The 25396-nt window shown below is 42.7% G+C and overlaps 2 protein-coding genes across 2 annotated transcripts in view; one reads left to right on the plus strand and one right to left on the minus strand.

Moving 5' to 3' along the window:
- The window catches only part of LOC119180806 (RUN domain-containing protein 1), a 53509-nt gene extending 32422 nt beyond the window's left edge, over positions 1-21087 (minus strand). The window contains exon 1 of the mRNA XM_075874937.1: positions 20979-21087. The gene's annotated coding sequence lies outside the window, so the exon portion shown is untranslated. The remainder of the gene's footprint in view (positions 1-20978) is intronic.
- Positions 1-25045, plus strand: part of kermit (PDZ domain-containing protein GIPC-like protein kermit) — a 31350-nt gene extending 6305 nt beyond the window's left edge. The window contains exons 2-6 of the mRNA XM_037432521.2: positions 16435-16665; positions 19105-19243; positions 20994-21112; positions 23054-23135; positions 24311-25045. Of these exons, the coding sequence (XP_037288418.2) occupies positions 16435-16665; positions 19105-19243; positions 20994-21112; positions 23054-23135; positions 24311-24498 (759 nt within the window). The 3' untranslated portion in view covers positions 24499-25045. The remainder of the gene's footprint in view (positions 1-16434; positions 16666-19104; positions 19244-20993; positions 21113-23053; positions 23136-24310) is intronic.
- Positions 25046-25396: the final 351 nt, after the last annotated feature.

The following is a 25396-nucleotide window of genomic DNA, read 5'->3' on the forward strand; positions in this document are numbered from 1 at the left end:
ACAAAAGCGTAATACAAAGTTAGGAGAGTTTGCAAGTTGAAGTATGGTCTAGCTCTAATCAAAACTCTTATGCCGAACATAACTTTCTTTGAAATGAAGATTACGTGCTCATGAAATTTAAGGTGAGAGTCGACTATTACGCCAAGAAAATTAGTGCTACGACGAAGTTCAATTTTAATACCGGAAATAAACAGGGAAGGGAACTCGGAAATTTTTCTTTGCGGGGAACTAAAAAGCAGAAAGCAAGTTTTAAGAACGTTAATAGATAACTTGTTGAAGAGACACCATCGCTCGAGGGAAAATAGGTCAGCTTGGAGCATTTGCGTTAAGGTACACATGTTTCGGTGGGAGTTAAAGATGGTAGTGTCGTCAGCATATAGTACGCATTGTGAAGAGGTTAAACAGCGAGGAAGGTCATTAATGTAAATTAAAAAAAAGAAGTGGGCCCAAGATTGAGCCTTGTGGAACGCCTCTGTTAACTGTGACCGGGGGTGATGTTGCTGTGGAAACAGAAACTATTTGTTGCCTGTTTAAAAGAAAGCTGCGTAACAAAGTTAGAGCAGGACCCGTAATGCCATAACGCTCCAGTTTAATGAAAAGAATGTCATGGTCAATGGTGTCAAATGCTTTTGAAAAATCTATGAAAACAGCAGCAGCAACGTCGCCGCGATCACTGAAAGACTTAATTTTATCTGTTAGACATGCAGTCGCAATATTAGTTGATAGGGCAGCACGAAAACCAAACTGAGAGGGGGTGAGTAAGTTGAATTTTTTAAGGTAGCGGGAAAGACGGGTCTCAATAAGTTTTTCTAGAACCTTATCTAAGAAGGAAAGAATAGAAATGGGTCGATAATTATCCATAAAGCGCGCGTCACCTTTTTTGAGCACAGGAACAATTTTTGCTATTTTCAAGGACTGTGGAAATAATCCGGTTTTAAAAATTAACTCTAATATATAGCAAAGTAGTGGCGCAACAAGTCGACGTACAAGTTTCAAATGGAACCCATGAATACCATCTAAGCAAGGCCCGGTAGTCTTTAATCCTGCAATGGTAGCTTCGATTTCGTCGGAACAAGTAGGAAATAGAAAAAACGATTGGGGCAACGCAAAAGGTTAGAATAATAAGGGCACGAGGGAAGTTGTGAACATACACCCGAAAAATGATTGCTAAATGCATTAGCAATGTCTGCAGGTTCAGTAAATGATGAGTCGCCCTGAACAATGGATTTGATGGGCTTGTGCTGAGTAGCGTTATTCAGGAATTCCTTAACTAACTTCCATTTTTTCTTTATGTTGTTACCGCACCTATTGAGTTCATTGTCGTAGTAGCGGCGCTTGGCGGCTTTAAGGAGCGAGCACAGAACTTGAGAGTAGCGTTTATAACGTGCTCGGAGATTAGAATTTAAAGGTTTGCGCTTCATCTTTTTGTATAGATTATCTTTTTTACGCAAGGCAAGAAGAAGGGAACTTGAAAGCCAAGGGCACCGAGGGGCAGTGTAACGCCTATTGGAAGTTATTATTGTTGTACAGTCACCGACAGCACTGATCATTGCATCAGAAAATTGCTGTAAAGCGATATCAGGATTCGAGACATTGAATATGCTGGACCAGTCTATTTCTGATACAAGGTTTAAGAATTTTTCACGATCAAATATAGAATGCTTGAAGGTTTCAGTTTTGTTTTTTTCCTGCTTGTGCAAGTAAAAAAACACGGGGAAGTGATCGGTAGTATCGCAGTCGATAGTGCCAGCTTCTATTGGGGAATCATGATTAGAAAAAATATGGTCAAGGAGGGAATGGGAAGAATGATCTACAACACGTGTAGGCGTATTTATCAGTGACTCATAACCGTAGCTACAAAAGGCACTAGTGTAGATCGAAGTGATAGGATTCGCAGAATCGAGAAGATTGATGTTAAAGTCACCCATGATGAACACATTTTTGTTTTCGAAAGACAACTTATCAAGCACAAGAAAACGTGCATCGCAGAAATCAGCTGCATTAGATGAAGGAGAGCGGTAAACGGAGCCAAAGACTGTCCTAATAACATTTGAAGAATCAATTGGATCGAGTTCAACCCAGACAGATTCGCATTTGGGAACATTTATGCTTAGATCTTTGCGTCGACAATACGAGAGCCACTACGATGATCGTATTCGCAACCATAGTCGGCAAAGCCATACATATCGCGATCTTCACAAGTAAGCCAGGTTTCGGAGAAGCAGATGATGGAGAAATGATGGTTCAAAGTATGAAGTAGTGTGGAAATCTTGTTACAGTTCTTTTTAAGGCTACAAGCATTGAAATGTATTGCGCTGAAAACATTCGCGTTACCTAAACATTTAGCCACCTGTGCTGGTGAAGCACAATTCATTACAGAAGAAGAGAGAAAGCTACAAAGCCAAGGAAAGTAGCCTACTCTTCAAAAATTGCAAGGTTACAATAACAAGTTACAATAATAGTAAACAAGATTTATATTATACATCTGTTATCACGAAATTCTGATGACGTCGCGGTGACGTCATCGCGTGATCTCGTCTCTTTCTTTGTCATCACTCATATGTTGGCGCTGCGATCCCGGTCGCCGCACCGGAGCCCTCCACAGTGGCGTCCCTCATGATCGTATTGTTGATATATGGGGCGGAACACTCCAGATTTTATGCTGGTACAATTAAGGTGTGCGAGCGGACTACTTGGTATTCCATATTTTTTACAGCTGGAGCACAACAAAGGTATACACAGCTCACGAAGGGGACAACGGGTGCTCCGCTTGACCTCGCTGTCCCCTTCGTTCGGTGGCCACCTTTTTGCGATTCAGCCGTAAAAAAAGAAAAAAAAAAGAGATATGATTGAATTCAGTTTATTGTTTACTTTAGTTTCCAAATAATGAACGGTACTTACACAAGAGGGGGCTGCTATCAGCAGCTTGACGAGGGAAGAGCCCTCCTTATAGAATGACAGCAGCAGGCAGTGTGTATAGGACAAGTAAATAAAAACAAAAATAAACAGATTGGACAATAAGGTACACACGACGTAATGACACACGCTAGTGAAATATCTCTGATTATGACAGAACGTAACGGGAAACAACATTACGTAAAAAGAAGACAACGATGACACATAATATATAAACCATCGCGGACATTGAAAAGATTTGCACAGAAGTGTCGAATAATAGGAAGAATGTTACGGGCTATTTATATAAAGTTATCACGAAGTTCTTTAAAAATTAAGTTTACAATATCGTCTTTTTTTTTAGGAAAACGATATCAAAGAAAATGATATCGGGAAATGGATTTGTAAATATACCATGTACCGCGCAAATTGAGTCGGCAACGCAACGTTCAAGGTGCGACAGTTGGTATGGGTTCATAATTATGAAAGGCTCAAAAAACACGAAACACTCAAAATCAAGAAAACGCAAGGTCCGGCGCCCATCCTTGCGTTTTCTTCATTTTGTGTGTTCTATGTTTTTTTTTTTTTTTGCGCAGTTGACAACTATGAACATTCAAGTTTCCGCATTAACCCGCCGTGGCGTCATTGATCTTTCTGGGCCATGCATTATTATGCATTGTGTTCTGAGCGCGTGGCATGTTTGACAAAATATGTTTGACAAAATATGTCTAAGCCACTGTGGTCTAAATGTCATAAAAGAGGAAGAAAACGAAAAAAAAATACTTGGAAAATCTGTGGCGTCACACTAATGTTGAGCACTAACCCTCTACATGCCTGGCTACAACAGCGAGCCTCTGGAGTTGCTTTTGTACAGCAATGCAGAGCTAATTGATAAGCGTGCGCCATTTTGCGCAAATTCAGATATTTCATTTATATAATTGAATAAAAGAGGCACCCGATTTCGGTACGTAGGTCGCTCACTATAATGGCGCGCCATCGTCACCTAACTACACTAGGACAGGGTGTATTGCACCTTTGTTCTGCGACATATTAGATGGTTGATTGAACTTTGGGATTGGTAACAGCTGTGTGACTTGTTGTGAAAGAGGTGACATTTCGTAATGCACGGTCTAATTAAACGTGACCGCTTCGAAACGTACAGGTAATACATATGCAGATACGGTCACATCGCATTTTCACGTACGTCACTTAGACTCCATATGCCATTATTTAAAATGACAACGCTAGCTGACGTGTAGCAGTGGACAACGTTGGGCCAGCTTGTGTTGCATAACTAAAGGAAAGAAAGAGCAACACAGCAGCAAACTAACAAAAAAACAGCGCTAAGAGGGGCATTGGACTCTTTACCCTCGGTAATGCCCTGTCGCGGTCATGTGTGCATAAGAGCGACTCAAGTAAGTATTCTGTCCGACGTCGGATTCCCTTCACCGCTTTTAGGTGATTGCTGCGATCCTTCTGAATTCCCAGAGAGATATGTACCCTCCCCCCCCCCCCCGTCAAAAAAAAGAAAGCTGGTGACTGGAAGAAGGTGTAATGTGATTCTTTACATTCGCGGGATTTTGCGTGGCATCAACCGCTCGAGGAAGACCCAAGACGGCTTCATGCAACACCTTTCGTGCCCATTTGTGAAATGCGGCGTGTGTGGGGTCCCCCAGTCCTGCAGTCGAACTTGCATCAGAGAGGTGTCTCAACACGCGACCGAGAGAACATTAAAACAATCCGAACCACCAGCAGGGTCGCAATTTGACCACCACACTGTGGTAACTGCGGCTGTTCACCGGACTGCCCGCAGGGTAGACTTGCTAGCCATTACCAAAAAAAAAAAAAATGTGCGTGGCTGGAATCTCACGCGATTTTAAGGACAAGAGGAAGAAGACTTCGGCGCGAGCGCGTTCTCACTATTGGCTCGGCTGTGTTTTGCCTGCGTTACGCCAAACGACACTGACAGCATACGACAGCCTGGCCTTAAAGTTCACAGCACTTTGAAAAATTTGAAAGGGCCGCTGTTGCATTCGGCAACAACGAATCCGTCTGGACCTCAACGGCAGTGACAAAAAAAAAGTGGGGCGGGGGGTAGTTGCGATGGCTGGATGCTTTCATGGAGGCCGCATCTCGCCGTCCATCTAGATGGTCCCGCCCGGGGAGCCAGATGACCCCGATTCTGGCTATTATATGCACACGCCATACGCCCCAGTGTCGCATGGACGCATTAGCATCCCGCCCCTGTATTGGGTCGCCTGAATGAGTTCGTCCGTGGCCACTTCTTGCCGAGAAGTGCATACGCTTAGAGGTGCGTGGATGCTGCGGCTGTGCTTGGCCGTGAGCATAGTCCAGCTGTTACGTTCATTCCTTCATGTGCACATCAACGTGGGACGCTCACGCTTCGTGTGTTGCACAAAAACGAGCGATTTTTGCCTTGTCGGCGCAGCCGCTCGCCGAGTCTAGCGACAGCTGCAAGACCGTTTGTCTAAGTGGAGAACACGTGATAGTGGCCAACAGGCAATGCTGTGCAGACGGCTTGCACTGACGCCGCTGAAACCATCGTGTATAGGGGCACCATCAGGGGAGGAGCGCTTCGTTTACGGTGTCACAGTAATGTTATCGTAACGTCACATGCAGGTTATTTAGTTAATTGTCGCACAGAGGCATTCCTGTCGCGTCTTTATGACATTGAAACAGTTGAGCCGCAACCTTTCTGTCATCAAGGCCGCCGTTGCGCAGTGCCACACCTAGCTGCATGCCAGAGGCTTTCACCTGCAAGCTATATGTACTGTACAACGAAGTATAAAAGCTGTCAGAGGCTTTCACCTGCAAGCTATATGTACTGTACAACGAAGTATAAAACTGAACACTGCTTGTCCATCGAACCCCTTCTTCCTACGGTGAAGGACAATTCTGACCAGATTTGGAATAGGTGGGGTTCTTGCTCGGTCGTGGATCATAGTTCAAGGTGGCAGCGGAAGAGCCGCTATAAGAACAGTGAGTGAACACCCGTGATTTTAACGAAATACTTTATTGAAGGCGCGCATGTATTCGCTGTTTTCTTTCGCCCTCGTCGAGCGAATAAAAACAGTGCATGATCAGGGAAAATTGTGGGAGTGGAGAAAGTCCGTGTATTTGACATTTCCCGTAGAAGGATTTTACGGCATGTGATGATGATGATCAAAGTTTTATTTCTCCCAAAGGAGTAAAGATAATACTGGCTTGACGTACGACCGTTTGACGTACGACCGTTTGACGTACGGCTTGACGTACGACCGAAATAGACCAAACCTATTGTTTGTTTTATTATGCGTGATTAAACGTCCTACGCTGCGTTAGCTCGCGCACCTAATAAAATTATACTCTGTCTAAATAAAGGCGCATAACTTAATCTGTCCGCAAGCATAGCCGTCCATTGGCACCAGCTGCGTTCCCCAAAGGTAGGGCTACAATTACTCCGAGACAACTTGAAGCGCTGTAGGTGTCGCTTAGTCTAGTCGTCAATAAAGGAGAAAAAAAAAACAACCTCACTTGGTTTAGTACTTGCGTATGTGCGGTGTTATCATTTATGACGTTATGTGCAAAACTACCCAATAATGTATTGCAATTGTGGTGCTCGCGAATCGGACCGTTTTAAAAACGGATAGTTCGTGAGGCGAAAGAAATGATCGCGGCTACTACTTTTTTGCACTTAGTAACCGTTACTACCTACGTTACTGCGTTTGTAACGACGAGGGTAGTAACGGTTACTAACCTCCCCGTTACTAACTGCACTTACTAACCGGTTAGTTACATATCTGACTAGTAATTAGTAAACCGAAGTTAGTAAGTACTACAACCTTCTTTTATAAGAGTGCACGTTTCGCCGGATTCGACGCAAATGACAAGGTATGACGTCATACGGGGGCGTTCAAGTGACTTGACTCTCCCGCATGAGACGACGACAGGAAGTTCTGCGATTGCGCTCTTTGGGGTGCGGAACCGCGCGTCTCCAAGGTTGCACACACGTAGATACCCAAAAAGGTGGACTGTGTGGCTCGGTATTTATATGAACTCTGCACTGGGAACGCGTATGGTGAGGTTTCAGTGCTCACCGGCGCCGTGTTTGTTTTCGTCTACCTTATTTGGCTTCTCATTAGACGGTTCGTTTTAGTACAAGTAATGTCTCCTATGCTTTTCTTGGCTTCTTTATTTGTTGGATTCGTATAGTTAGTGTGTGCTAGACTAGTACACTGTGTGTAACGAAACATGCCCCCACCCTCATTTCCATTTCCCGCATCACTTTCCCTCTTTCCTTCGTTTTTCAGACACCATAGCGTACTAAACGAGCACGAGGCTATATAAACACTGCACAAGCGCCTGAGAATATATGTATATTTAATCACGCATCTGAAACTGCTAGAGGTTTCGATACAACTGGCGGTAAGAAAGAAGCTTAACCAACACGTGTCGTCTAAAGCAAACATTCAAACTCCTTATTAAATAACAGAGCGACGCATGACGTAATTAATTTCCTTCTTTGGCTGTCTCAGGCGCCTCTACCATTCTTCTAGCGATCTTGTTGAAACGGTGATACAGAACAACTGTGGTAAAAAAGAAGAGGAAGACGCATTACACGCCACATTTCTTACAATGGGGCAGCAAGTTAATCTATAGCAGTTATTCACCGCCTTATTTTTGTGCTCGAGCAGACGCACGTTCAGGCATCTATGCCAGCCTGGCGTACGTAATGCCTTCCACGTGAAACTCGTTCGTCCGTTCCTTGAAACACGCAGTTCAGCTCGGGCGGATATCGATGCATAATTTGCCGTATACATTTATAGTAAGGGCCGAAGAACAGGTTTTGCGCCGTATCTCCAGAAGTATACCGTGCTGGCGTGATTTGGTTGCGGATGAGCTTGATAGTTTCGCAGGCTTTTCCGTCAAGATTACACGTGGCTGAGTCGTGTCGTAAACGTGACTCACGGGTTATAAATAGCGCTTTCGTATTCGCGTCGTTCCCAAAGAGAGCTTTTGTGGATTCCCGCATGCAGCTTCGCTGTGCCTACGTGTGCATGCGTCATGTCGCTGAATCGCGTCATTTCATATCTTCTTGCGTTGGCAAGAGCTGAAGACGAAAAGGAGCATCCACGCGAGAACTGAACTCAAGTCACGCATTGCTTCGTTGCATAGAGAATTGACCGTGGCGATCGTGAATGCTTGCGAAGGCTGTTTCCCAAATATCGAGCACTTCAGTAATACTTGTTGTTGGGCTAGTTGGTGCATGTTGGGCTATAGAGAAGTATGCTGGGCTATGATGAGGCATGCTGGAAACATTCCTCAACAGGAAGAAATTTGTACTTCGGTGGTACTGCGGTTCTGAATTTTATTTTTATGGGTTTCTTAATAGCACGTGCTGTGTGAGTGTCCGATTGTGCGATGTGACGTAATGGCGTGTTTTGCACGTGTGTGGCATGTTGCATATATTGCGCTGGTTTAGCAAGAATAAATTTAGTTGCGAGTCGACGCTCTTTCCTTTCGCCTTTACTTTCCCGGTGGTTTTCGCCGTCTAGTTGTCTTATATCAAGCACTTATGCAGTGCGATTCCAAGTGTACATTTGATTTTGAACGGAGAAACAGCGCAGCGCTATAGAACATGACGAAGACGAGAGGACACTAACACGGCGCTGACTAAGAACCATATTGTATTGTTTTTTTTTTGCTCGTCAATATGAGCTCAGGGAAAACACAATCAGTATATATATATATATATATATATTGGGAACAAGCTATCGCTGTAACAAACAACGCAAATCACAGCTTCATTATCGCCTCACAAAAAAAAAAAATGCACCTTTCGATATGTTGACGTGAAAGCGCAATAAAATGCTAGGTATAGCGCATAATTGTGTGCTCTCGTCTTCATCATGTTCTAGCGTTATTTCTTGATTTAATACTAGCATGCATGTACCAAGCAGCCCAATTCAAGACGCTAATACAGAGCTGTACTACTGATTTAAACGGCGAATACAATTGATTCCTCGCTCTATTGCGAGTGCGCCGAGCATGACGCGTACACTGTTTCAGAGTTGCTTAACAAGCGGCGCAGCTGTACATCTCGTGTTCCTGATAGGCTTGCTCCACCTGATGTCCTGCAGAAGTGCTGTTTCTTGGGCTATGTATCGTGTATTTTTCGACGCGTGGTATAGCGGCTTCCGTTTGATGTGTGTCTCAGTGTGGCCTTAATTGTTTTCCCATTTCACCCGAAAACAGTTTGATACCCTTTTGAAAGAGACCTGCCGCGGTGGTCTACTGGACAGTGCCCGACAGCTGACCCGCAGGTCGTAGGTTTGAATCCCGACCGCGGCGGCCGCATTTGCGATGGAGGCAAAAATGTTTGAGGCCCGTGTACTTGGATTTAGGTGCACGTTAGCGAATTCCAAGTGGTCGAAACTTCAGGGACCCTCTCCCATAATCATGTCGTAGTTTCGGGACGTTGAACCCTAACAATTATTGTTATTACTACTAGCTTGAAAGATTTTATGTGGCGTTGCAAATGTGGCGCGAATGTCGCTCTTGACGTTGTTAACAAATTGTGAACCCTCGGATTAATACTGGCCGTGCGGACAGAACATAACGCATGACATTACGTATAGCGTTATTTGGGCCCTTTTCTGTTTTACTCCTGTCTTATAGCGCTTTGATACGCAAGCCTGGGATATTTAAAGAGTATACAAGTTCGTCGAAAAATATTTTGTCAGATATGAAGAATTTCGTTCGGTTTCTCATGCATTCGCTTATAAGGTCCCTGCAACGCGTTTTCGTCTGCGTTCTGCACGGCTGGAGTGCGTGTGTTGCTCGATATTGTATTGTATATACCCTTTCCGAAGGCATTCTGCACCTTGTGTTTGTGTTTCCCGGATCGGCGCACTCTTTAACGAACGATGATGTCATATGATGTGATCATATGACTTCGTCATATGTGACATCACCACGTGATAGTAATTTTTTTTTCGTCTCTCGTGTTGATGCGTGGTGTCCAATGGTTCGCTCAACCGCGTCGTATAAGCGCACGTGTGGGCAGGTCAGCGTCATTGGTGCAACGAGTGGCTTTTTTTCTGAATAGCGTTTCGTGACCCCTCGGCTTCCTGTCTTTTTGCCGCTTCCATCTCGCGATACGTTCTACTTTGGTGTTTTCCTGTCCATTCAGCTCTTTCCTCGATCGACCTGCGAGGCCGCTGTCACAGCCGCTTACGGCCCGAATGTCTAATGAGGCGGAATGTCCAGTGAGATGGAATGTGGGCATTCATTCTCTGTGGGACATACCGTCTCGTTGGATATTCAGGCTCTGAATCGAGGTATGTGACAGATTCAAAGCCTGATTGTACAACGGAGACGGAGGGTAAATTGAGGGAGGTATGTGCAACTTCACTGATGCTTTAATTTCGTTCAAGTAGACATAGAAAAGTGACAATACGGAGCTGTATAGTATAACATCACGCACCATTTCTTTGAAAACGCGAGTGTCTTACAAATTCGGCTTGTTCTATTTTGAAAACTGGTGCGCCCGTTTGCGTATAATTGTGCAGCACGCTTGGATGTTGTTGTTGTTTTTTTTCGTTTCTCAATATATGTGGCACATTGGCCTGACCCCAGGAGGAGCGTGAACTGAGATATATAGTTATCACGCACGAATATGCAGGTCAAGGAAGTCGGGCCTCCTGCAGAAATCAACTTGCGGCTTCGCCGCTGATGTGGCCAATGTTTTGCTGTCAACGCTCTGAATGCACATATTTGGTTTGTGGCAGTATGAGTGCCGGGCACACATGGTTATGAAAACGGAAACATTCGAAGTTGTTGAGATGGTGGCCATGATATAAGAATTAAATTTCCACCCAGCGCGCAATTCACCGCTTTTCAATCATCTGTTGCAAAAACGGGATAGATTGAAAAGAAAAAAAAATTTCTTTGAGAACTCGTGTTATGTTTATCTGTCGAAAGTACTGCAGTTTTGTCCGATAAGAGTGATCTGGGTACTTTTGCTGTATCGTTTACTGTACAATGGCGCTGATTCAAATGCACATATATACCCCATTAAGGTGGACAGTGGTATTACCGCCGCCGCTCAGCTGATGGGACGCATTATTCGAAGGTCGCAGGTTCGACCCCTGCAGTTATGGAAGTGCTGCTCCAATCGCTCCAAAATAGAGATGCTTCTTCATGCGGCTCCAAACAGTAATTGTTAGTAACTGCTCCGAACCTATTCCTAAATGACACTGGGAGAGTGATAATTACTGTTTGACCGACTCATAAGTCCTAAAGAAACTGAGAAGAATCTGTGTACTACCATCCGAGTGTGCTACTTATTTGCAGCATTATCGGCTCTGAACTGGCATATTAAGCATATAGCTCATTTTGTCTGTTTCTTTCTTTTTTCAATCCCGGCTGCGGCTGCTGCATTTCCGATGGAGGCGGAAATGTTGTAGGCCCGTGTGCTCAGATTTGGGTGCACGTTAAAGAACCCCAGGTGGTCTGAATTTCCGGAGCCCTCCACTACGGCGTCTCTCATAATCATATAGTGGTTTTGGGACGTTAAACCCCACATATCAATCAATCTTTCTTTTTTCAATTAGACATGGAGTCTGGTGTGGTGAGATGTTAAAACGAAGAGAATCGCCTTTATCTCATACCGGTTATGTATACTTTTTATTTGGTAATAGCTATATGGGACTGCGGTTACATTCAAAATGTGGCATTTACCGATTTGATTGGATTTCTGACACAAATACTAGTATTTTAAATTGCAGCTCATTTTACAGCACATTTTTGAAAACCTGTCATTGTTTGCTTCATGAAGTTTACATCAATTGTTGTCTACTAAATATATTAGTATTTGCGAGATGCTTCGACAATGATCTGAGCTCCAGTTAATGTGTGTTAAATTTTATATCTGCTTCCCAAGCACCATTAGCTGCTCTAAACTAGCCTTTCTTTTTTTTTTCTGTCTGCTTCGAAAACACTTATGGCTGCTCCAAAGCAGTATTTTTTCTGCTCCAAAGTACGCTCCGAAAAGTAAAAAGTCGCTTCCATCACTGTCCCTGCCAGCAGAAACTGCAAGTGATCTTTTCGTCCATTTTACTAACTTTATTTACATGGCTTTCTTGTCTGTATTAATGCCGGGTTTAATAAAGATAGACGAGTCCTTACAATTTCCCTCCTTTCGTTCGTTTACTCTATCCAAGTATTTGAATACGATAACGAAAACAGTTATGACGATGTGACGTCAGTAAACATCTTCCAAGACGCACCGCACTTGTAAGACGCACCGCTTAGTTTCTACTTCAGGTCGTATACCGACGCATGGATCCCATGTACGCGGCTCCAGGAAAAAATGCCAGGCGCGGAAGTGGCGCGTAGCGTTTAAGTGGATTGTCCACGGCCACCCTGCAGCTTCCGGTACGGTGCGCGGAACGGCACAGCGAGGTCACAACGCCTGGAACTACTAAGTGCTAACTGCTCGAAAGACTGGCGCAATCCTTACGTCGCAGTGTGTGTGTTCAGTGCGAATGTCGGGCGCGAACTTTCCTGTCGGCTGTCCTTTCGCTTTTAAAAATCGCAGATGTTCCGATTAGATGGGGGGTAATGTAGCACGCCCCCCCCCCCTTTTTTTTTTTTTTTTGCAGACGCCGAAATTAAACCACTTTCGCTTTCTTGTCCGAAGAAAGCTAGGCCGAAAAGGAGTAGTCCCGCTAGAAGCACAGCATCAAGCTTGGTCGACCAAGCGTGCACATAAGAGCCGAGAGCGTCTCTAAAGAGATGGAAATGGCTTCGGCGACATGCCTCCCCTGTTCTCGCCACATTTGACGCTTGGCGGCGCACGGTCTAGCGGTCGTGATTTCCGACGGTTGAGGCGAGCGGAACCGGTGTCTGCAGTTTCTCGGTACTCCTAGCACACTCTACTGCAGCTGTTGCTCATCAGACCGGCGGAATTTCGTTTTTTTTTGTCCTACTCGTAGCGAAAGAGCTGTGTGCGTGTGACCGCACGTTGATGGTTGATGGCCTCGTATTTTTAACCAGAATCACACTTGGAACCCACCGTTTCCATCTGACGTTGTGTGCTCTTGCGCACAGGGTCAACCCCCGACACTTTCTTTTTTCTCCTAACTTACTCTTCTGACCAAAACGAGAAAAGAAAAAAAAAAACACCAACAGCATTAGGAGTCCGCGGCATTCCCTCTTCAAAGGCGGATGCACACTAGCCTCCACCAATGGACGCGCACTCCCGGCTGGCGTCATGAACCTTAGTGCCGGTGGCCCCGCCTTCGGAGAACATTGCCGCGTGCCTGACGCGCTTCCGTCGTCCTGGCAGGGGCCACTCCGTACTTACTAAATTGCATCCGACCACGACGTACTATGCGGAAGCGCTCAGTTAGCCATTCTTCAATCGACAATGTATAAAAATTTCTCGACTACAAATGCCACGTCGAATCTGCAGCACCTTCGTAACTGCTACTGCCTCGTAACGAGGTTTGAAATGCGAGCGCGATACGTGGACACGAGCATCATGAATCACCCATAGAGTTTCCTAAAATTAGGAAACTTAATGGCATCACCAACTCGCCCAATCAACCATTTTGTCGTATCACTGTATTTGACCGATCAGATGTGCTATATACCATTCATCGGATTCTTGAGCTTCAGTGCGCGGGCTCGATTCGCGGCCTATTTCAGTGAATACTGTAAAATAAAAATTTCCTGATGGACTAATGTTATACTATAATGTACTGATGAATCAAATGCATTCTCGTAGTCTATGAAGCTTATGTATAGTAGTTGGGTGTATTTTCAACATGTTTATGTCACCTGATTGATAGTATGAATGTGATCGATTGTTGAGTAGCCTGTTCCTTTTGATTGAATTCTAATGTTGTCTTAATTCTGTTAGCAATTACCTTTGTAAATAGCTTGTATACGATGGAGAGCAAGCTGATCGACCCGAAACTCTCCACAAGTCCTTGTCATCCCCTTTCTCATGGATTAAGATGATTTTAGCATTCTTCCAAGATTCTGGTACCTTCCGAGACACTTCGTAAACAGGGTGGCTAGTTTTTTTCGAAGACATTCTGTCCACCGTCTTTCAGCAGATCTCATGTTACCTGGTCCTCACCAGCAGCTTTGTCTCTTTGCATTCCCCCCAAGGCTTTCCTGGCTTCTTCTGTCATTACTGGTAGGGTGTCACATGGGTTACTGTTAGTTCTTACGTTATGGTCGTGGTTGTCCCGGCTTCTGTACAGATCTCTGGGAAACTCCTCCGCTACTTTGAGTATCCTATCCATATTGGGAGTTACTTCGCCCTCCTTGTCCCTTATCCGTGTGCGACCGCTTTAATTGTGCAGGGGCTGCAGTGGTCAGGGTGCTTTACTGTTGCCTCGATAGTGTCGCAAGATCGATTCCCGGCCGCGGCGAGTGCGTTTCGGCGGAGGAAAAAAAGGCCGGGGCCTTTTCTGGAAGTCCAACCGCTTACGTAACTGTGTCACAGCAGGAAATCAAACCGGGCTGCAGCGCGTCTTCCGGTAAACAATCGTGACGTCTTCGATTCCTTGCTTTGCTTTTTTCCCTCTCTCTCTCGCTGCGTTGCGATATGCTTGGCGTCTATAGCAGTGCGTTCGTTCGTACAAGGTTGCCGGCTTTCCATCAAGCAGCAGCGATCGAGTTATGCAATATTCTCCCTCTTTTAGCGACCTTGCTCTTGTTTCGGTTTCGTTCCTGCCGTGCTGCCGTTAAAATAAGAACCGCGTTTTCATTTCGCTTTTTTCGTTAGAATTGGTTATCACGTCAGCCGCTTCTATATAACGACGCCCCAGGGAAGGACGGCGCGATCGCGGCACGCACGGCTGGCGGAACGTAGGCGATCCTTGTCTGGGCCGCCAGCGCCCTTGCGGAGCGTGGAAATAAAAGAACAAAATCGGCGCGTAATCCGAGGGAGAAAAAGCTAAAGTAAAAAAAAATAATTTGAAGACGAAGCGCAAAAAATATAAGCAAATAGAAACGAAAAAAACCCGTCCGGGCGAGTGTGCGCGGACTTCTCGATCCAGATTGAACGTGTATCGGTTCGCGCGTGCTTTCGGCCCGAGGACCTGCCCCACTTTTCAAGGTGGTAGGTGAGAAGCACGCGACGGCGAGCCGGCCGCACTTGTGCCCGGCGGGCGTATGGGCGAGGGAGATGCTGCGCACTGACCAGCCGCAATAGGAACTTCCTTTATTTATCTTCTTTTACTTCTTTTTTTTTTTGCCTATTTCCGTGGTTTTCAAAAAGCAGTTGTGCTTGTCCATCCCGGATTAGGCGCTCAAAAAGCGGTACCTGCCACGAAGTGATGCATTATCCTGCCCAAATCGAGTCTATTATTTAATAAAGCCTAAGTTCGCCCGTAACGCTTCTCTGTAAATGTGTTCGTGGACCGCTATCTTAGTGGGCCGTTATCCAACTTTCAGTTTTTCAAAAGTGGTCAAATAAAGTTTGAATGCCGCCTTTATAAGTAAAAAAAGAAGAAAAAAAGCTGGCTGTCTTACGACTCTCGTAGCATTTCTCTTCATATTGACATTCCCTCTGAATGCTGTTAATCCTGCTGAAAAAATTGGGTCATGCATATATGACGCAGATAGTACAGGTCTTCCACCACGCACAGTATACATTTCCATTGTACAATGTTACATCTGCTTTTAAGTGTAGCTGGATTTCTCTTGATTATTGTTGAAGTGTTATGAAGTGTTGCTTTTTACTTCAGAGGAGCTGAAGGTAGCTTATCAGATCAAGTCACTGTAGAAATTTGCATCTGCAGCCAGAAAAATGAATGATACTATAATTGCATATATTGTACAGATGGGGCACAAAAATGAAGGACTGACTTCTTTTATTGCAATTAATGATCATAAGAAAAGGAAAGCAAGATATTACACACGTGGTCAGCATCGCATGTGATTGATACTGTATCCCCATCAGGCGTGAATTATGATGCACTGTTTACAAATGTGTCAATACAATTGACGTACCATAACTCTAAGACACTCAATATTATATCCCAAGAAAGAAAAAGTATTATTTGTTTTATATTTTAGTAATTCTAAGTATGATGCGAGTAAATATTCATTATATTGCAGTCGGTCATTTTCAATTTTCACATAAAAAGAATTAAGTCATAGACTTTAATTATGTGTCAATTAGTTTTTCGTGCATTCATTTTGAGAAAACAAAAGTAAAACTTTTGACGTTGGTCCTGAAATGTGGCACACCTGGCTACCCGTCAGGAATCATTGTGCCTTCACCAATGTGATCGGCTGCAGTTGTACACAGCACACTGAGGCTAAGTCGAGGCATATTTACTACACAAAGGGCTCAGCTCATCTAATGAGCAACCAGTCTTGCTCTATTTCAGCCATAAGTCAGCACAACTAGCATAAACAAGTTGCGCACACAGACGTAGCCCCGCTGCTGAAGGAGTGTGCGGGAAACATGGCGAACTAAAGCAGTGTGCGACAAATCTATGTTGCGACTTTCAGATTCTATTTTGTACACTCAACACGCACAAAGTGGACATGAGCCGGCTCCTGGGTGGCCAAATAGGGCTTGATGACTTCATCTTTGTGCATCGTCGAGGCCAGCCCAAGGAAGTTGAGGTGCTCAAGGGGGAAGACTCCCTGGGCCTCACCATCACCGACAATGGAGCTGGCCTGGCGTTCATCAAGCGCATCAAAGAGGGCTCCCTCATGGACCGCATTGGGTTTGTGCAGGTGAGGCCTAGCCGCCTGCGTGTTTGTGCACTCACAGCTGTTATGTCAACATGTTATGTTTTCAAAGCTAACTGTAACGAAGTTGGTATAATTGGAAATTTACTTCTTTATACCATAACTTTGTTAAATTGAAGTTTGGGCTTTTTTTCCAATTCAGCCTTCTTTAAATTTAATTTTGTTGAACTTCATTGTATCAATGTTTTATTATTCATTAATTAAACACATCATTCATTCATTAAACACATCATTCATTCATTAATGTAAATTCTTTATATCATTATATACCGAAATTGGCTTGGCTTCAGACTGGTGTATGGCAAACACATATGAGAGGTCATAGCATGAAAATTAAGTCATGCATATCATTCACGTCATGATACAGATGATGTTCTCTCTTGCTCTCATGGCGGCTTCAATGACTTATGGCATATAAAAATTGGCATGGCATGAGTGTGTGAGGAAAGTACATGATGAGTCGTTACATGAATCTCATCTCATGCATATGTATATCATAAGATACATAGGATTAAGAAGTTCTGGATGGGGGTGTTGCTTTAGCCTTCAACTACACCCTTGTTCAAGAATTTTTCATCATTTCAAGCTTTTATCTTCCCCTGAACTCTGTTATTTATGATATACATGGGGAGATCTTGGTGATATCATGGTCACTTCATTAACCTGGTATGCACCGAAATCGGTGTGATATGACATTAGTGCATGACGAAGATTAGGTGTAGGTGGTTTGTGGGCTTACATTTATGCATGCTAAAGAACACCAGGTGGTCACTATTTTTGAAGTCTGCATTATGATGTGTCTGTCATAATCATATTGTGGCTTTGGGACATAAGCCAACAACAATTAATGTTCATAATAATTAATGTATAAGAAAGGTAAATGACAGGTTATAACATGAGTTTTATGTGGCCGTATGTACAGCATGACATACACGAGAAGGTCTTGGCTCTCGAGGTTATTTCATTAGCTTTGTATGCACCAATAGTGCCATGACATGACACTAGTGAAGGGCCACTGTGAATTGTTGGTTATAAGATGAAATGGCTCCAATATTGGCATTATACGTGACATCAGGGAAGGGCCAACATGCATTGCAGGGACATGAATTGCAATTCATAAGATGAATTGGCCCACAATTGACTTGACATTAGTGAAAGACTGACATGAATTATACAATACATGAATTATATACATACAGATGTTTTTTTTTTTTTTTGCAACATGTTGTTGACAGCATTGTGCATAGAAAATCAAGTGATTACTGCCAAGAACCATAGTGTAGTTCATCAGGTGAAGTGCTTGTGAATTACGTTAGTTCGCATACACTCCATCCTCATTATAATGAAGTTGCATTTTACATGGACATAAATTCTTTGTATAGAAAAATTCATTCCAACCACTATTATCTGTTGAAAGGCTATTCATTATTTACTTCGTTATAGCCGATATTTCATTATGCCCAGGATCGTTATATAGAGGTTTGATTGTATTTTGTATACAGTTGTAGAACTGATGCACCTCAGTGCACGGCATTTAGATTTAGAAAGTGGCTTAGAAAACATGCTAAATGGGAACAGCGAGGTAGCATTATTATCATCTTGCAACATCATCATAACGCGTGCACCCTAACTAAATAAATATATTACTAAGCATCTCTGCATATAATACTCACTGTGGTAACCCTTAATACTTAGAATACCTGCTAACTCTTCCAGGTTTTAGCTTATACAATGCCAACTAATATGCACTCCATCTACAATTTTACAGATGTTGAACGAAGTTTTGTGGAAAATGTATTTAGTCTGTTAAAAATATTCCGGCTGCTGAAATGTGGGGCAGAGCAAGGTAAAAGAAATGCATATAATTTAAAGGATATTTTAATGGCTTTCTTTCCTCTCATGGAAGCTCAAGATGCTATGATGCCTAAAGAGTACTTGCATCAAACTAGTTTATTCAAACAATTTCGTGAAGCACGCAAAGTTAGCCACAGTGAAAGTTTGTGACGAAGTGATAAAAAACTCTCATGCTTGTCACCAGGTTCCTTTGTTCCTGATTTGTTAATGGGTGTGTAGCGTGTATAAATGTAAATTTTTAAAAGCTACTTTGCAGCTTGTTGAAAGTCGGGATAAGATCTCGAACGCATTGCTGTTCTAGTTCTATCCTCATTTTCATTTGATGTGCTGCTGCAAATTATCAAATGTCTATGTGCCCAATGTTTGGTTCTTTCAAGTTATGTACTCGGAGAAGTGTTTGTTTTCGGTAAAAATTAAACATGTGTGCTATCTTCTATTGAAGTCCATGCCTTTGTGTCTGTGGGATGTTAATGAATTTGAAATTCACTGGTTGTCAGGTAGGCACTTGGATAGCTGGGGACTTAACAATTTAGCAGTGATTGACATTGCAGTATATTGTGCTTTTGACAGGTTGGCGACCACATAGAGCGCATTGATGAAAGAAGCATGGTCAACTGCCGTCATTATGAAGTAGCAAAAGCACTCAAGGAGATCAAGAAAGGCTCCACATTCACACTTCGCTTGGTTGAACCTCTCAAGGCTGGTTTCTGTGAGTAGCCACAGCGTCACAGCTGTCAGTTTCTTGCAAAATTCATTTATGACATCTATCAACCCCATGGCCTATTTCTTGTCACTGTATTTTGAAATCTTTCCACGTCTAGCCTGGAGTCTCACGTAGGAGGTTGTAATCACACTGATTGACTGTTTTTAAAGGGAGAGTGAAGCGAAGAGGGAATTTTTTTGCATTCTTTAGTTAATCTTCATCAGTATAAAATCACCACTTTTGCCAAAAAAAAAGAATGTGAAAAAAGGAACTGTGGGTTGGTGATGCCACCTTGATATTCCCACACCAATTTCCATGACATCATTGATGTTGACAGTGTCTACTAGGGCATGAAGACAAGTCCCTAATTCATAAATATTTAGTACATTTTGCTCTGGGGAAGCCAGATAACACACAGAAATTTTTTTAATTTTATGAATGCAGCGGCGCCAAAATGGGAAAAATTCATCTTGTGGTTCGTGACGTCAAGCACAGAGATTTCGATAAAAAATTTTATATGAAACTTCTGTCTTGATATTTTTGCCTATGCCCGTGATGGTGACATTATGTTAGTGTTTTCAGAGTACAATTTATAACTCCAAATGAATTCATTATTTCACTTAATAATAAAATATATTGTTTTCAGAGTAGAATATATCAATCTAAACCAATTAAATTTCACTTCAGTTTCAGGTACATACCTTCCGTAATTATGCAGTACACGAATGCTCTAATCAGGCAACCGTCATGTCCTTCTGCTTATGTCATAGCCGGTCCATCTTGTGGCATAATATGTCGAGAGAAGAGCGAGTGAATTCTTGCTGACTTTGAAACGCGGTTGTGAACTTCCTGACACGTGCTGCGCCGTAACGTTTGGCTCTTATGTTCACCCGAGCCTTAACTACCGGTTGGCAGTTTTTTTCTCACCACATTCATATAGTATTCCAGGGCCCCTTTAAGTAGGGGGTATTGTCAGCACTCTCTTCCTTATCCAGAGCATATAGATGCTAGCTGGGAAAATTTTAATTAACTGATATATTATTTCAAAGAATGCATACGTCGGTAGACAATTAGGCACTAGTATCTGCGTGTTTCTTCACTAATTCAACCACCACATGAGAAAGTTCAGAAATAGGTGACTAAAACTTGCATTTCAATTCAGGCTTAAATTTGCTATGTGGATTGTTAAATTCTTCATTATCTCTGTAAAACAGTTGTATGACAATTAGCAGCTCTGCTAGCGACTTACAATTCTGATTGGATGGCCTTTAAAACACTAAAAACAAGAGCAGGTTTGTAGCACATTAAGAAAAATATGCCTGCATTGTGATCGTTCTGCTTCTCGATTCAGGTATAGTAGTGTACAAAGTTGAAGATGTTTTATATTTGTGATGCAGTATGTGTAAAAGGAATAATCAGTTTAAGAATACCTAATGAAACAAGCTGAGCAGTAAATTTAAACTACGAAGAACAGTAACAAAATTCGCTATTCATTCTAAACCATCCCATGGTGGCTGAACTATTACAACAGATTTTTGGCAATGTTAGTATGAAACTCTGTGCTCTACAGAAATTAAACTAAATGATGCATGTTCAAAGTTATCGGAAGTATACAAAATTGAAGGGCCACAAGTTTCACAAGTGATATATGTCTTGCATTTATGTCCATAGCATTGTAGTCGTTTGTTTGTGTGCATGCCAATGCAGCGTACCAGGGCCAGTATTAATAATCGAGGCCTACTTGTGATATGTGCAGCACACATAGGGCCTCGAAGTGGAGCGATGGCTGGTCAGGCGAGAAACAAGGGGTCCATGGGGTCGGGCAAGGAGACTCTGCGGTTGCGTTCCAAGGGTCCTGCCACTGTGGAGAAAGCCGTGAGTTTGCCACTTTGTGACTTTTTAAGCAGAACTTCTATGAGTTGCAGACTTTGGTTACAGCAGCTTGGATCTTGGAAAACTCGGCTGGTGTGTGTACAGAACCGCACGCATACACAACTAGGCCCTCAAAGGTGCCTTGGCTGCATGTGTATTTGTATGCACCATTTTCCAATAAATAATGCTCTCTTGATGTGGAAATATTATCTTTTATTGAAGTCACTTGTCATTTCGTGCTGCCACATTTCAATGTTTTCTTTCATTGCTTCATCTTATTGCTTCATGTATAGCTGTCATTTTTGCTTGTAGCAGCTGGGTTGTGCTCATAAGCACGTGGATTCCCAGCATGGAGGAAGAAGAAAGTTAGGAGGGAGCATCTTGCAATGTGATAGAAAGAAAGAAAAAGAATCGCAGCATATCCATGAGGTGAATGACGACGAGTGGGGCAGATGGACGGACGGAAGCACGGACGGACACACGGAAGCACGGACGAACTGGCTAACGCTTTGCCTTGCTCATCATCATTCACTCCGTGGATATGCTGCAATGCAGTTTTTCTGTTTTTCGTTTCGTCCATGCCCCACCAACAATCTGCCACAGATGGCGACGATCCAGAGACTGAGAGAGGCACTTGTTCCCCTCACGCTCGGGCAAAGCGCACGCAGCAGCCAATCGGAGAGTAGCAGCAGGGTAACGCCATCTAGGAAATGATACGAGAAATGGTCATCTATTATACTGTTCAGGAAATACTGCGGTTTGCGCGCGACAAGGTTAGACTAAGAGCTTCACTCCTAAAACAAAATAGTAGGTGAGGCATGCACATAGCAAGCTTCACTTGACCCCACTTTCAATGTAGTGGAAGAGTTGTAATTTTTTTCATTGTGGCCATTCAGGCAGCGTAGCGTGACTGATGCAGTTACGAGTGTGTCATGACTGTTTCAGAGTACTGCTGAATCGGGCTAGTTGGTTATTCATGATCATAAAATAACAGCACAAGAACGATGAACCAACACACAGAGGCACATAGTGCTCGTTTGGCTTTGTGTGTTCCTCCGTCGTTTGTGTGCTGTTATTTCATGACTGTCAGAGCATGAATTCGCCCTTGGTTTGGGCAGTAGATGCATCGTTAATAGATGTGCACCAATTGTTAAGGAAGGCTGCCTGTGGCACTTTATTTCCAGTTGGTTCCTTTATAAATCATTACCTCGAGTGTTTATTATATACAAGGGCCACCCACTCCTTTTCATTCATAACACCACTTGTGTGTAAAGCATGCATGGCTCTGAATGGCCGCTAGCGAATTGGATGCCCAAGCCTTATAAGCTGTGCTGTGAACTCTTGTAAAACTGACAGTAATAACAATAAATAGACAATTTGATTATATTCACTTGACGCAAATAGACGCAGTCTCTGCGTACACATCGTTTTGATAAATAGTGGGTTTTAGCGGCTTCTAGTCACTGCTAGTTTGGTAAGCAAAATCTTTGAAAATGTTTGGGCCATTTGACCAATTGGTGAATAGTAAGGCTGTATTAGGAATTAGCAATTACAAAATGAAACTGTATAAATTAAGCTATACTGGCCATACATTAGTTGTGAATCAACCTATGTGAAACATTCACTGTCATTTCTATTTCTACCAGTTACATGATGATTATAAATAATGTGGAATGAACCACATACTTTTGAAAACATTCGCATGAAACATTATTTTAATTCTGCAAACTGTTGTGCAGTTGGGTTGTGGACATTCGTGAGATCTTCAACAATTTTGAAGTGTACTGCTTGGCAGGCATTTCAGCCATAAAATATTGGTCATAGATATCCTAGGATTCTCACATACTATATATAATTGCAACCATGGCGAGTTTTCATACAAACCACTGAAATCAACATTTGTCAAGGGCATCACTGTACATTTCTTTTTTTTTTCTAATGCAGCCTGACAATGTGATCCAGGCAGCAGTGGACAAGATTAATGCTCTTCTCGAGTCTTACATGGGTATCAACGACTCTGAACTTGGTAATGGCTATTTATATATGGTGTCACACACTCTAAAAAGCATACTGAATGGCTCCTAGCTCAGTAAATTTCACAGACTGGGAGTCGTCAGTAGAGTAATCGTAGTCCGGAATATTTTGTGGTAAACATGTTTTCTATACGACTGTTAGTGATTAAGTGCGAGAGCACTGATTACGAAGCACGTTAGTCTTATGAATTATTACGTGTTGATGTATCATGAAGATTGTTAAGTGAGAGAACATATAATTTCATTGTTTTTGACCGAGCAATAAAAGATTTCACTAGTCAATTACAACCTAAAAATGAATACAAGCTAAGCCCCCATAACTACGTAGCACATTTCATTCATCTGTGCAAGGAAGTCGTGCTATGCGATTTTCGTTCTAGCTATAACGGCTTATTCTCTGCTAACGTGGATACTGTGCATGTTGCAGAATAAAAGTTCGTCATCCCTAGTTAATATGTTATTTTTGACTGAGCAGTGAAGATGTAATCATTGTTGAAGTTTGCCAGGAAGTTCACATTTTTAACGGCAAACTAGGGACATGAACATGGGCCTGTACGTGATAGTAACCTATTTATATTAATGAGAACCAACAAACAATTATGCTGAGAGAAGTATCAGTAGTAATTGTAATGTACATGTGTAAAAAAATTGTTATGCTGGTCTTGATTCACCATTGAGTTGTGCATTAAACCACTTATACATTTCTTAACTTTTCAGTCACAAGCACAGAAGATAAAGGAGAAAAATAAACATAAAAAAACAGTTACAAACAGTTTAATAAACATCTGTTAAAATATAAAAGATATCTTATAATATTATAAGATAGCAAAATATAAAAGATATCTTATAAATTAGTGGCAAGATCAGTATTGTTTCAAAATAAGATACCTTGATGACACCGACATAGAATGCATGCCATGAAAATGCCCCAAGTGCATGAAAAAGCACTGTAAAGTGAAACATAAATTGAAGACTAGCATGCAAGAGTTATGCAAGGCAGAATAATAGGGAGATAAACATAAAAGAAGCAAAAGTTGAGTGGCTTGCTGTGGTCACAGTTTTGCCATGCACAATCGAGTAGTTGTGCAGTTTACTAAATCTGCAGATATAGCATGTTTAAAATGTTCTAAATAATAAATGTTTAAAAGCTGCAAACTTCTCTGTACAGCCACTCAGATCTGGGAGCTTGGCTGCGAGAGGCCCAACCCACACGAATTTGTGACAGCGGTGGCTGATTCTGACCTGGATGCGTTTGGTTTCACTGAAGACTTTCTCTTTGACATCTGGGGTGCGATTGGAGATGCACGTGCCGGTCGGCTGCCACCTAAGGACCACACAGCTCGCACAGACCTTTGAGTCTTATGCACAGTTGTCTTTTCTTGTTTGGGGGGGCCGACGATCTACAGGCTCCTTCTGGGAATTTTGCCGAAGTTATTCAAATAGTAGGTGCCAGTTTTGCGTGCGAGTGAGTTAACCGATCATGACTGCTGCTGGAGTGCACTGCTGGTCAGCTGTAAGTGAAGTCGCTGTGGACGATCAAGCCTGTGCATCGGCAGTTAAACAGAAGCCCTCATTGGAGGCTTTAAGGAGATACAAGTGTCTGCTTAGCAGATACTCTGGGTGTATGCACGCATTCAGAATTTGTGTAAGCCTGGTTTTCCGATCAGAGCTGCAAGGTGGCTTCTTTTTGTTTTCCGGCTGGTTTGTTCCGATAATCTTAGAGAGCTAACCACTGCCGTGATTTTTTTTTCCGATTTTTGCGTCAGCCTAAAGTTCCTTTCACTTGTCATTCACGACATTCCGAGCATTGTGGTTGTGCAGATTAATTGATGTTACCCGGTGTCGCTAATAGTATGAGCTTTCAAAGCATTTGTATGACTAAAAGTTGCAGATTTTACATCCACTTACAATCTCGCACTACAGAGTTGTGGTCTTGGTTTTTTAAGGTCAGAGACGTTTTTTTTTACACATATATATATACATATATATAAACATGTACAAATACTTCACCGTGCAATTTTGAAATGAGATCAGCAGTATTGAGAACTTAATGAGCTTCTAGACAACTGAAACGGAGCCTTTGGTCTATCTACTTACCATTACTTCACTTGATTCACGAGTGAGGACATGAGAAACCTGGATGCCCCATCATGCAAACCAGATAATTGTCAGAAGCAGCTTTGCCTTATACATTTGCAAATGATAGTATTAGTCTGCATTTTATGCCAGTTTACATGCTTCAACATTCCAGAAT

Source organism: Rhipicephalus microplus, chromosome 10 (assembly GCF_043290135.1).
Source record: "Rhipicephalus microplus isolate Deutch F79 chromosome 10, USDA_Rmic, whole genome shotgun sequence".
In the NCBI taxonomy this organism is placed as follows: domain Eukaryota; kingdom Metazoa; phylum Arthropoda; class Arachnida; order Ixodida; family Ixodidae; genus Rhipicephalus; species Rhipicephalus microplus.